Source organism: Myxine glutinosa, chromosome 10 (genome assembly GCF_964187855.1).
Source record: "Myxine glutinosa chromosome 10, kmMyxGlut1.1, whole genome shotgun sequence".
Taxonomy (NCBI): Eukaryota; Metazoa; Chordata; class Myxini; order Myxiniformes; family Myxinidae; genus Myxine; species Myxine glutinosa.
In genome coordinates, this window is record NC_136270.1 from 97,666,955 (window position 1) to 97,680,799 (window position 13,845).

The window sequence follows — 13,845 nt, forward strand, 5'->3', positions numbered from 1 at the left end:
TTGTATTATTTTCCCTTCCCATTCAAAATCTTGGTTGTTCGCTTGAGTTAATTGCCTCTACAGGATCGGAGTGTCCGCAGTTAAGCGCTACCACAGCCTCCATTTTCCTTCTTCCTCCCGCGCAACATATAGCCGAATCCGTATTGGTTATCGCCTCCATTAAATCCATTTCAGTCCATCCGCGACCTTCTGGTGTTAACCGGAGTCGCCCGACAATATGTATGTATGTATGTATGTATGTATGTATGTGTGTATGTGTGTATGTATATATGTATGTATATATATATATATATATATATATATGTATGTATGTATATATATATATATATATATATATTAACTCCTCCTATGCACTCCTTGCTGAAGCTGTTGCATAAACAACTATGAAAAGCTACCCAAACAGCACAACAGGGAAAGCAAAACTGCCCAGCATGACCCTTAGCCAAGAAACTGCTTCGGTAGAACCAATGCTCTGTAACACAGAGTATGGTACATCTAATCGGATATATGATTAGTATATATTTCGGATATATGATTAGGATATAGTATATAATCCATGATTAGTATATATTTATGTACGTACAATACAGTAGTCTTGGACTAGCTATATCCTTTGAAGGATGATGGTGTAACCCTCATATATGGCATAACAGCACTGCACATATTTAGGTTTCTGGTTCGTTGGCACACTGCAAATGCATTGAAGGCCACCACTAGATTGCAAGCTGTGTAATGATGCTATATATCATGTTTGCCCCTATCTCCCAGTGGTGAAGAATCACTTGAAAACTTATAGTATCTTGATCCATATCTTCACTAAAATCAAATAATTCCGTCCTTAAAATCAAATAATTCTCACATACCCAACCTCCCCACCAAATTTCATCTGAATCCGTCCACCAATTTTCGAGATATGCTGCTCCTGATTAAATTGAGATTTGCATGTACACTTACACACATTAAGTTGGATACTTTGAGACCTTGGAGCGCTCCATTCCACCTTCTGAAACCCGCATATGGAGTTAATAACCAACAGCACACACACACACACACACACACACACACACACACACACACACACACACACACACACACACACACACACGCATGGACTCTGTTCCTTGGAGAAATAGATGCATTTCAGCAAGAAATTGATCATTGAATGATCATTTAAAACTTGTTGTGTATAGTACAAGGTAATTTATTTTAGGTATGTTGAATGGTATTATTTTGTTTGTAATAGACAGAATTGTTCTTTGACCTACAGTCGAAATCTACAGCCGAGAGATTGTGATAGAAAGTTGAAAATATCACTCTTGAGTGTGCACTTGCAGTGTATAATGTTCGGCGAATCACAATGCTTAAGTGATGTTGTCTTTGCAATATCCAGAACAACCAAGGCCTCGGGTGCAAAGGGAATTATATGTAGTCCAGCAGCTTTAATAACTTCGGGAATTTTTTTATGGGCTGTAAAAGTTGGCAGGGTTTCCGAACGACTTAAAGCTTTCCTCATATCCATGTCCACAGGAGAGCAGCTATTGGATCGTTTGCGTCCCTCGACCATTCTACCACTGTTCAGTGGAGGCACCTTCAACAGCAGCTATAATGAGAAATACTCTCCATTAAAATTCATCCCACCACCAACAACAGTGAAGGTAAAATTCTGCTCCAATTTCTATCTGAACTACACCAAAGGCATCCTGAGGTTAATTTAACTCAGATCCTCAGAACCTTTTGGACAGAGTATACCATTGTGTGCCAGTAACTTGCCCAAATTCGAAATTCCTGCTTCATTATTCCTCAGCCAAGGTCTGGCAGGATAACCTACATATTTAGTTATCAACTGTCTCATTATCTGCCTGATGCTCCTTGTGACGTGAGCAGGTAGAACTCTACGCTGTGATTACAGGACATGGCAGTGACGAGAATGGATGTGGAGAGTTTTGTGTGACGTCACATCATTTTGTCATCAATGGAAAGTTTACCAACACAAGGACATTTAATAATGCAGGTGATTGGCTCATAGCAGCAAAAATCAGCGTAAATCTTCATTATATATATATATATACAGTCACGTGAAAAAGTAAGTACACCCCATGTAAAGTTTTGACTTTTTCAACATATTTCAACATACAGCTATTTGATCTTCATTTCAACAATATTGATAGATAAAGGTGATATAATACAACAAATATCATGAAACATTTCCATTTTGTAGTCCATTGTATAATTTAAATAAACATAAATGCAAATTTTGCATGTGGAAAAAGTAAGTACACCCTTGGCTCTAATAGGTGGTATTGCCCCCTTTGGCAGAAACAACCTCAAGTAGGCGTTTCTTATAACTCTGTACCAGTCTCCGACATCGACTGGGAGAAATTTTTGCCCACTCCTCCATGCAGAATTCTTTCAGCTGTGCGATGTTTGAGGGGTTTCTTGCATGCACAGCTCATTTAAAATCCCCCCACAACATCTCGATGGGATTTAGATCCGGGCTTTGACTTGGCCATTCCAGAACCCTCCATTTCTTTCTTTTCAGCCATTCCTTGGTGGATTTACTGGTATGTTTAGGGTCATTGTCATGTTGCAAGGTCCACCTTCGGTTGAGCTTCAACTTTCCGACAGATGGCCTCACATTATCCTCAAGCACCCTCTGGTACAATGAAGAATTCATAGTGGATTTTATGATGGTGAGCTGCCCAGGCACTGATGCAGCAAAGCTGCCCCAAACCATATTTCCACCATCATGCTTTACAGTTGGTATCAGGTTCTTGTGGTCAAATGCTGTCTTTGGTTTTCACCAACCATGTCTTCTGGTACTGTGGCCAAATAGCTCTACTTTTGACTCATCTGTCCAGAGCACATTGTTCCAGAAGTGCTGGTCTCTGCCACGGTGTTCATTGGCAAACTTTAGTCTTGCCCTGATGTTCTTTCTGGACAGCAAAGGTTTCCTGGCACACCTCCCATGCAGATCAAATTTGTGCAGCCTCTTTCTAATGGTAGACTCGTGCCCTTTGACATCAACCGTGGCAAGAGCTACCTGTAGGTCCCGTGATGACATTCTAGGGTTCTTAGAGACTCGTTTCAGCATCTTGCGGTCTGCTCTCGGGCTGAACTTGCTGGGGCGGCCTGGCCTGAACGAGTTGCCAGTTGTTTGGAATCTTCCCACTTGTAGATGATCTTCCGGACAGTCAAGTGATTGATTTCAAATAGTTTGGAGATCTTTTTAAATCCCTTCCCAGACTTGTAGGCATCTACAACCTTCTTTCTGAAGGCCTCAGAGAGCTATTTTGATCTCGGCATGGTGATGCCGCACACTTGAACAACAAAGAACAAACCAAACGAAATGTCTGAGGTTTAAATAAGACAGGTTCCTCCAAGATCCTCTCTAACGATGTTCTAATCATTTGCACCTGAGCTGGTGCACCTGATTCTAATTTTAGGTATTTGAAGTAGTGATAAATGTAGGGGTGTACTTACTTTTTCCACATGCGAAATTTGCATTCATGTTTATTTAAATTATACAATGGACTACAAAATGTAAATGTTTCATGATATTTGTTAAATTATATCACCTTTATCTATCAATATTGTTGAAATGAAGATCAAATAGCTGTATGTTGAAATATGTTAAAGTCAAAACTTTACATGGGGTGTACTTACTTTTTCACGTGACTGTATATATTACTATACATTACTATATATAATTTTGTTACGTTAGCGCATGACATATGAACATGACATCATATTCATTTGTCATCCGCTGGTGGAAATGATTACGACTGGTCTATCTGCCAACATCGTTTATTATACAATATAAATGTGAAAATAGTATGCCAACTCAAACATGAGTATGCCAATACACTATAATGTGAATTTCCAGTAATTCAGAAATTTAATCTGAATTTCAGGTCTTTTCTCACCTTTTTTGTTGCAATGCGTTATGAATGTCTCAGTTTCAGCTTGAATGTATGTGACAGGTACTCCACTGGGTTGTGCCGAACGGGTCCTGTCCGGCGTGGTGCCCAATGAGCATGGCACTTGGTTGTATGGCCGAGATGGCTGGTGCGACGGTCAGGAGGTTCAACCATGGAGGGTGGACATAACAAAGCAGGTCAGTGGAAGGAAGGAAACAAACTACCAGTGCAATTTTTGAAACCATCTTTTCATGAAATATTTGACGACTTTGTGAAATTTGTTACTTTTTTTTGTCTAACCTAAGGTTTCACTCTACACATCAAATACCATCCTTTATTATGGGTGGTATAACGGTGAAGACCCTCATCCGATGCTAGAACCAGGTGACATCATTATGACGTCATACCTGGTGTTCTACACCTCCTCCTAGCAGCAGTTGCCTTCTGGTCATTTTCATCAGTTGCCTTTTGTCATTGGAATATGTCATATAAAATCTGATTACTGTGAATTCCAAACAATGTGAGTAAATGTGATAATTCTGACCCCGAGAGAGGTCAGGTTTGGAGAAAGTTCTTCAAGTAAAGTTTCGATCTTCCTGCATTCGTGTACAATAGTTGTTTTTTTTTAAAGGTTAAGGGACAAGAGAAGAGTAAGAACATCTGGACTGCGAAATGCTGGGATGACAGTTCATAGCTTGGTCTGGATTTTGAGTCTGGCGATGGACAATAATGGGTGCACTGTGGTCACAACCTGCAACAAAATCCAGTAACTGGACAATTGGAAAACACACCTTTAATGCGTTATCAAAAGATTAACTTGGCACCACTCATCCATGTCAGCCTCCGCCACGGTTATATCATAACGAGCTGATTCACCACACGGTCACAGAGTGTTTAACCCCAATATGGAGCCGTTAAAAATTATGTAATGCTATTTTTTAGGGAGCTGTGTTATGTGCTTCTGACTGTACACAGCTCAGAAGCTGGTGCAGGCTTGATTAAACCTTGCTAATAAATTTTATTCGACATATGATTTGACTTTTTGGAGTACCTCATTGTGAGCAACACTCGACCCAAATAAGGCCAATGGAAATCTGATGCAACAAACCCGGGCAGTGTATAAATCAGCAGTGGCCTTCATAGGCCAGACGTCTAAGTCCCACCAGAAAACCAAGATGGCGGCCAGATTATTTTGTCTGGGTGCTATTGTAGGTGGAGTCAAGCGACAAATGTGAGTGGGGTCCGGCAGCTGTTTGACCAATGGGGGCACATTTCAAAAATTGACCCCCAACAAGAACCACCACAACAACAACCATGTAAATCTCGAGTAGACCTGCCACAGGTAAAATTAAATAAATAAAATAAAGACAATGTACGATTATTCAGTGCAAGATTAAAAAGAAAATTGCAGCTCCATTGAATAATCTATGTATGTTTTCTTAATTTCAGTTATTGACGTTCGTTCCTCCATGGACATATTGACAACCCCTCACACATTCTGATTTTCATGGCGAAGCCCGTAGGGTAATGTCGTCTGGAACAGCGTTTGGCTATCCACCCGATGTATGTACGTATGTATGCATGTATGTATCTATGTATGTTTCTATGCATCTACAGTCATGTGAAAAAGTAGGTACACCCCATGTAAAGTTTTGACTTTTTCAACATATTTCAACATACAGCTATTTGATCTTCATTTCAAGGATATTGATGGATAAAGGTGATATAATATAACAAATATCATGAAACATTTACATTTTGTAGTCCATTGTATAATTTAAATAAACAAAAATGCAAATTTCGCATGTGGAAGAAGTAAGTACACCCCGACATTTATCACTACTTCAAATACCTAAAATTAGAATCAGGTGCACCAGCTCAGGTGCAAATGATGAGAACATCATTAGAGAGGATCTTGGAGGAACTTGTCTTATTTAAACCTCAGACATTTCGTTTGGTTTGCTCTTTGATGTTGAAGTGTGTGGCGTCACCATGCCTAGATCAAAAGAGCTCTCTGAGGCCTTCAGAAAGAAGGTTATAGATGCCGACGAGTCTGGGAAGGGATTTAAAAAGATCTCCAAACAATTTGAAATCAATCATTCGACTGTCCGGAACATCATCTACAAGTGGAGAAGAATCTAAAAAACTGCCAACTTGTTCAGGCCAGGCCGCCCCAGCAAGTTCAGCCCGAGAGCAGACCGCAAGATGCTGAAAGAAGTCTCTAAGAACCCCAGAATGTCATCCCGGGACCTACAGGTAGCTCTGGCCACTGTTGATGTCAAAGTTCACGAGTCTACCATTAGAAAGAGGCTGCACAAATTTGATCTACATGGGAGGTGTGCCAGGAGGAAACCTTTGCTGTCCAGAAAGAACATCAGGGCAAGACTAAAATTTGCCAATGAACACCGAGGCAAAGACCAGCACTTCTGGAACAATGTGCTCTGAACAGATGAGTCAAAGGTAGAGCTATTTGGCCACAGCACCAGAAGACGTGTTTGGCGAAAACCAAAGACAGCATTTGACCACAAAAACCTGATACAATCTGTAAAGCATGGTGGTGGAAATATTATGGTTTGGGGCAGCTTTGCTGCATCAGGGCCTGGGCAGCTCACCATCATAAAATCCACTATGAATTCTTCATTGTACCAGAGGGTGCTTGAGGAGAATGTGAGGCCATCTGTCGGAAAGTTGAAGCTCAACCGAAGGTGGACCTTGCAACATGACAATGACCCTAAACATACCAGTAAATCCACCAAGGAATGGCTAAAAAGAAAGAAATGGAGGGTTCTGGAATGGCCAAGTCAAAGCCGGATCTAAATCCCATCGAGATGTTGTGGGGGGATTTGAAACGAGCTGTGCATGCAAGAAACCCCTCAAACATCGCGCAGCTGAAAGAATTCTGCATGGAGGAGTGGGCAAAAATTTCTCCCAGTCGATGTCAGAGACTGGTAGACAGTTATAAGAAACGCCTACTTGAGGTTGTTTCTGCCAAAGGGGGCAATACCACCTATTAGAGCCAAGGGTGTACTTACTTTTTCCACATGCGAAATTTGCATTTATGTTTATTTAAATGATACAATGGACGACAAAATGTAAATGTTTCATGATATTTGTTATATTATATCACCTTTGTCTATCAATATTGTTGAAATTAAGATCAAATAGCTGTATGTTGAAATATGTTGAAAAAGTCAAAACTTTACATGGGGTGTACCTACTTTTTCACGTGACTGTATGTATATATATATATATCCTGGCACCCTGAACCAATTGTTGGCACACATTTGTGGGATAACCTGGCTGGACGGCCCTTAACTGACCGAGCGAGCAACCGTCATTTGACGCCGGTGCACAATCGTTTATGGCTCGGTGAATACAAACATCAAAACCAAATTGCATGGTCGAAAGCAAGCCACTTTACCTGAAGATGCACCAGCCTCACCTGAGGGTCACCACATTTGTGAGGCTCGCAGAGAGTGCTGTCGAAGAAAAATTGGACCTCCTCAAATCTGTGGATTGAAAAACGTCGATTTGTTGAATTGAAAAAAGATAATGGGTCACTCACCAAGAACTCTTCTCCTCTTAGTCCCTTCATGTGCTTTATTGGTGAATATGGGGGATATACATCATTTCAGATTTGAAAAAATAATATTGTACATTTTTCGGCAGAAGATGCCATCTTAAGAATAATCCACTCAATTCCGTTTGGGAAGCTGTTCGAAACGTTGTTACTGCTGCTGTTATCTGGTAGGATGGGCTATAGGTACGCACACTCACCTGTAAGCTGTGAGGCCCGGGTTAGAATCTCGGCACAGTCACAGATCTAAACGATCATCCTGGTCTTTCACAGGCAGGGCGATGCATTAGTGTGGGTCGTCCCTCGGATGGACATCAGGCCGGAAGACCCGTCTGTTAGCACGAGTCGATGGTGGACACGAAACAAAAATGTCACAGTGGCTCTCGCACAGAGTAGGCGAGTTATCACCGGTACTTTGAGCAATTAACAGTTCCAACCACCTTCAGTCGAACTTCAGGCCTCGCCAACCGGTTCGTGAAAGGCTTGGGCGCAAAATGTTCCCGAGGCGACCAAGCAGAAAGTTGGGAATAATTGGGGTCGTTAAAGTAGTACTTGTAGTCGTCGATGTTTGTTGTTACCATATGAGCACATTCCAACTACGATTTTCAACGTGTCCATTTCTTTCATTTAATGTGAGGCAACCTCTTCTGAGAGGTAGGCAACATTAAAAAAATTGTTTACAATTTACATTATCCACTAGTTATTGGTGTTTTGAAAACGTGGGTTGTCCAGGTAAATGCACATCGACAATTCGTCCACTTGAGGGCGACATTGATGGTTCTTTTTTCAACTTCCGAGAGAACAAAACATTTGTCATTTACAACTTTCTGGGTCATCACAAGGGCTCGGAAAGTGGTGTGACTCAGCTCGGCTGTTGGTAAAACGACTTCGGCAGTTAAACTCGAACACATCGCTATAGATAGTGAAAATATAGGCAGAACATGTATATATATATCATTATTATTATTATATATATTGTTGCGAATATGGAATTTGGCCTCCATATCCGCTTGTAAATATTCCCCTATTTCCCCAATACTCCCCAACTATCCCCAATCCCCCATTCCCTAGTCCCATTGTCTGTAAACAACAATCAGTAGAGCCGACCTTCCCCTTTTTCCCCCATTAAATGTCGTGCCCAGGTCCACCGCATCTCACGTAGACAACTTTCGGACATCTTGCTAGTTATTCTTAGTCTATGTCAGTTAAGGACTCCTTTCCATTAATTCTGACTCTTCGTTGCACCAGAATGTGATTATATGGCACCAGTAGTGAGTTTAGGACCTTTCCCATACCTCCTCCCATCTTCTTCCCCAAACAACAACAACAACAACAGAGGGGCACGGCGCTGCGCGGGGGGGAGTGTGCGTCCTGACACCGGCTCGGTTAGCCGCCATTGACAATGCGCTCCAGACCATGCGCTCCAGACCATGCGCTCCACGGGGTTACCACAAAGGGGCTGGCTGTCAGCTCCTCGTCAAGGGCGGAGCCTGGTAAACCCCCCGCACGCACCCAATGAGAAGCAACGTGCCGATTCCACGAGGCGGAGCTAACGAGCCGAGGGCGTGTCACTCCCCGCCGGATATACGCGGCCACGTAGCGGACGTGACGTCAGATGCGCCCCCAGCCTGGAGAGAGAAGTTGCCACGTACGAGCGCTGAATACCTCCCCGCATCTCTGGACCGGACCAAGTCGATTCTGACCTTTGAGCCCAGGTGCACCTGGAGCCATCGATCCTGCCTTTCCTAGCCATCAAACCCCGTGTGAGTCAGCCTTTTGTCCCGTTTATCTGTCGTCTGTTGGGAATAATATAAGAGTGTGTCTAAGTGCTTGTCTTTCTATGCTGTACCTCTCGTCCTTGTAATCTAACCTTCCGCCTTAATATAACCTCCTCCGGAGGTCTTGAGAACTGAACCCTGGGTGTCGTGTCATTTGAAACCCAGCCGTGTGTCCTTTTCCTTTATTGCCTTTATTGACCTAGCGTAGCGCGATTAGTCAACGTTCGGGTATAATCGGGTAACTTGTGCAGACGTGGTCATACCAAAACCGCTCGGTAAATAACATCTAAGCCACGTCTGTAAAAATTGGTGTCGAGGAGTGGGATTCGGACCCGGGACTAAATTTATTAGGCCCAAATTTGTAACAATTAGAATCGATTCGGAGCGCGTTTCCCGCGCGAAATTATAACGGCGAAATTTGATTTTGTTATACGAAAATAAAAACCCGAATTTTTAAAGTCGCGCTATGGCAGACCAAGACAGCTGGGGTCCGGTAGGGGAGAGTGAGGCAGGGTCGATCCAGGACCAAATTGAGGGACAAGAGGAGAGCGAAGCAGTGAGGGTAGCAGATTCGCAAAATAGCGTCGTCACGCACGAGGTAACGGGCGCGCGAAATGGCGCCTCGCACATAGCTACGGCGGCCGCACCCGCTGCACAAGTGGGAGGGAAGGCCCAAATGCAGGCCCTCATGGAGCAATTTATGGCGCAAATGCAGGCGTCCCTCAACCTGCAGAAGGACGATATGAGGGCTAATAGTGAGCAAATGGGGGCAATGAGGGATGAAGCGAGGGCTCGGAGTGAGCAAATGAGGGCCGATAGTGAGCGATTGGGTGAGCGATTGGAGGGCCAAATGGGGGTAATGAGGGACGAAGCGAGGGCTCGGAGTGAGCAATTGGGGGTAATGGGAAACCAAATGGGGGTAATGGGAAACCAAATGGGGGTAATGAGGGACGAAGCGAGGGGTACCGATGAGGGATTAGACAAGAAATTTGGGAAGTTAGACAATAATTTTGAGGAATTAGACAAGAAATTTGGGAAGTTAGACAATAATTTTGAGGGGCTAGACAACGGGATAAAAGAGGTGAAAAATGGGTTAATGGGGGTAGAAAACAGAATGGCCGCTCAAGAGAATCAAATGGAAGGGATGCAAAGGGGGTTAGAGGGGTTAGAAAACACCATGGAAGGCAAATTGAGGGACATGAGGGACCAAGCGGAAAGGGAAGTTAACCAAATGGGGCAGCAGATAGAGGGGGTCAGAATGGGGGTAGAAGCCAAACTGGATGCTCACAGGGAGGAAATGGAGCAGATGAGGGTGGCATCTGGGCAGGAGATGCAAGTGATGGGGGAGGAGATCAGAAGAGGAGTGAGTGAGGAGGTCGGAGGAGTGCGCGAGGAGGTGAGGCACTGTAAGGAGCACATGGAGAAGGAGGTGAGAAAGGGGACTGTAAAATTGCAAGGGGGCATAGAGGACCTGACGCAGGAGGTGGAGCAGCTGACGGTGGGACAGACGGAGTTAGTGGAGCAGGTTCAAAGGAACACTGCGGTATTAGGAGGTTTAAAAGCGACACAAAACGACATAAAAAACGACTTGATAGCGACAAAGAGGGAATGTCAGATGGTACGTGAGGGACTGACAACGAGGTTGGACGAGGTGATAGAGGTAATGGAGACGAAGGACCGGCAGGTGAGGACGCACCTGGAAACGGTCAAGGTAGCCTTAGAGGATGAGCTTGAGGAGACGTACCGGGACATAAAAGAGGTGAAGCAGAAATTAGAAGAAGTGGAAGAAGGGGTGAGCGAAAGTAAGAAGCGACGGAGAGAGGATAAGAAGGAGATAAAAGAGGAGATAAAAGAATTGGTCCAAAGTCTGTGTTTGGATCGTGATGATGTGCTCATTAACCGGATGAGGGATTCGCAGGTGATGGAGGAGAAGCGAAGAGGAAGAGGACCCGGTGTAAGTGGTGACCAATATGGTCGTGCGTATGATGCGCCAGGGGATTTAAGAAGCTTGGGGGTCGAGATGGACCCGGGTGTTCGTGAGAGGCCGTGGGTGAAGTGTGCGACAGGTCTGGTGTGCGAAAGAGGAGGTGTGCAAGAAAGTCCGACTCTGGGGTGTGTGAGGAAAAAGTGCGTGCCAATGAGTGAGGGTGCTGGCGAGAGTGAGTCGGTCGTAGCGCGTGTGCGAGGGAGCACATGGAAGCGTGCTGTGGTGAGTGTTACAGAGGGTGTGACGGGAGAGTGTGCGCGAGGAAGGTGTGTGACGGACAGGTGCATGGGGAAAGAGTGCGCTGTCAAAGGCAAGGAAGAATGCACACCTGTGGTGAGTGTTACAGAGGGTGTGACGGGAGAGTGTGTGCGAGGAAGGTGTGTGACGGACAGGTGCATGGGGAAAGAGTGCGCTGTCAAAGGCAAGGAAGAATGCACACCTGTGGTGAGTGTTACAGAGGGTGTGACGGGAGAGTGTGCGCGAGGAAGGTGTGTGACGGACAGGTGCATGGGGAAAGAGTGCGCTGTCAAAGGCAAGGAAGAATGCACACCTGTGGTGAGTGTTACAGAGGGTGTGACGGGAGAGTGTGCGCGAGGAAGGTGTGTGACGGACAGGTGCATGGGGAAAGAGTGCGCTGTCAAAGGCAAGGAAGAATGCACACCTGTGGTGAGTGTTACAGAGGGTGTGACGGGAGAGTGTGCGCGAGAAAGGTGTGTGACGGACAGGTGCATGGGGAAAGAGTGCGCTGTCAAGAGTAAGGGTGAGTGCGCTGTCAGGAATGGAGGTGAAAGTAGTGAGAGTGACATGGAGCGTGAGTTAGTTGTGACAGGTGAGCGAGGATGTACACCTGGGATGGAAGGATGCACACCTGGAATGGTAGAGCGTGAGTGGGAATGCACGCTGGAGTTGGTGGTGAGGCACGTGGTTGGGTGTGCGAATGAGGGCACACCTGTGATTGTCACAGAGGAGGTGACCGAGGAGGGGGTGCGAAGCGGTGTATTGGTGAGGTGTGCGAGCAACGAATGTGTGCCAAAGTGTTCGGTGGTCAGGTGTGTGACCAAGGCTGTGAGTGGAATGGGTGTACCTGGGTGTGTAAGGAAAGGTACGAGGAGCATGGGCACGGCTGGATGTGTGAGCAAGGAACGGGCTGCGGGATGTAAGCGTCCAGGTGAAGCATCGACGTTAGACGGGGTAGAGTTTAGAACGACTTATAGCCGAATCGGGCCCTCGGTGCGTGCTGGGCCTCGCTTTGAACGGCCGCGTCCGTGCTCCACTAGGCGGAGCGGGCAGCTGGATAGAAAGGGTCGTCATGGCGACCACTTTTTGGTGAGACGTGCCGGCAGGTCGAGATCGGGACATTGGATGGCTCCGTGCCGAGGTGGTGCGTGGGATCTCGGCACGGGTAAGCCCCCGTCCCTGCACCGAGTGCCGGACGCATCCAGCCGCTGGCACAGAACAACCCGCATTCATGGCTTGGCTTTACGAAGCCGGGCTTTGGACAGGGATTGGCGCACCGAGAGGTATTAGTGAGTAGACTGGGTGATGAGGTTAGTGTTTTGGACCCAAAATTAGAGAAAAACAAAATTTGATGATTGGCAAGGGATTGGCAGTAGTGATTGGCAGATGATGGGTAGTGATTGGCAAATTTTTAATTTGTTGAAATTTGATGTGCAAAATTGGTAGTGAGAGACCCCCGATGTGGTGGGATGGCATCCCTGCCACCCTTCCCATGTGTGTGGGGCAAAGGAGCAATAGTTTATGGGGTGTATGGCAGTGAAAACTAGCCCGGGTGGGTTAGGTTATATTGATAGGGCCCTAGAGGATGACATTAGGTAACGTTAAGTTTAGTTAGTGACTGATACCTGTAGTGGGGACGCAGGTAGATGAGTGTGGATGATAATGACGAGGGAGCGCAATAGTTTAAAGGGACGACTGGGAAGCGCAAGTTTCAGAAGGGAGTAGTTAGCTGAGATGATGCCGTGTGTGTGAGAATTGAACAGGTGTGATTGCACAGGTGTGCAACTGGACAGGTGTGTGGAGCAGTGTGTGAGTAATGAGTGTTGTGGATCAGCGCGAATGCGCTTGGGGAGAGAAGGGTGCAGGTGGCACCAGGTGTGAGAGCACAGGTGTGCCAGTACAGGTGTGTGGAGAGAGTTGGAGTAAGTGGTACGGAGTGGTGTGCATGGTGCGAAGGTGTGGATGGGGGAAGAGTGGACCCCTTTCACGAGTACCCGGGGCGGGTAGTGTAAGTGTTAGGTAGAGGGTGTAGGTAAATTGTGGTTGGATATTGGCATTTGTGGTGCGGTTGCAGAATGGTGTTGTGAATGGGTGCATTAGTGTTGTGGAAATGGCTGGGCGTGTAGCCTGTTAGTGTGTGTAGTTGGTTGGGCACTCCACCACTGTGAGGATGTCGGTCAGGTGAGGCCGCAGGTGGGCTCTGGGAGCCGGTAGTTGTGAGTGGGTGCCTGAGGATCCCGGGTGTGGATCGGGCAGCCAGTGCCAGAGAGGGCACCGAGTGGAGAGAGCGCCAGAGGGCCTTCCCCAGGTAGTTAGGTTAGGGTAAGGAGCAGGTAAGCTCGGAGGCAA

At 45.8% G+C, this 13,845-nt stretch overlaps 1 protein-coding gene across 1 annotated transcript in view; it reads left to right on the forward strand.

Moving 5' to 3' along the window:
• LOC137433396 (uncharacterized) overlaps window positions 1-4,950 on the forward strand; it is a 105,290-nt gene extending 100,340 nt beyond the window's left edge. The window contains exons 9-12 of the mRNA XM_078785919.1: window positions 1,528-1,655; window positions 1,885-2,011; window positions 3,981-4,114; window positions 4,223-4,950. Coding sequence (XP_078642045.1) covers window positions 1,528-1,655; window positions 1,885-2,011; window positions 3,981-4,114; window positions 4,223-4,348 — 515 coding nt within the window. The 3' untranslated portion in view covers window positions 4,349-4,950. The remainder of the gene's footprint in view (window positions 1-1,527; window positions 1,656-1,884; window positions 2,012-3,980; window positions 4,115-4,222) is intronic.
• The last annotated feature ends 8,895 nt before the right edge of the window (window positions 4,951-13,845 follow it).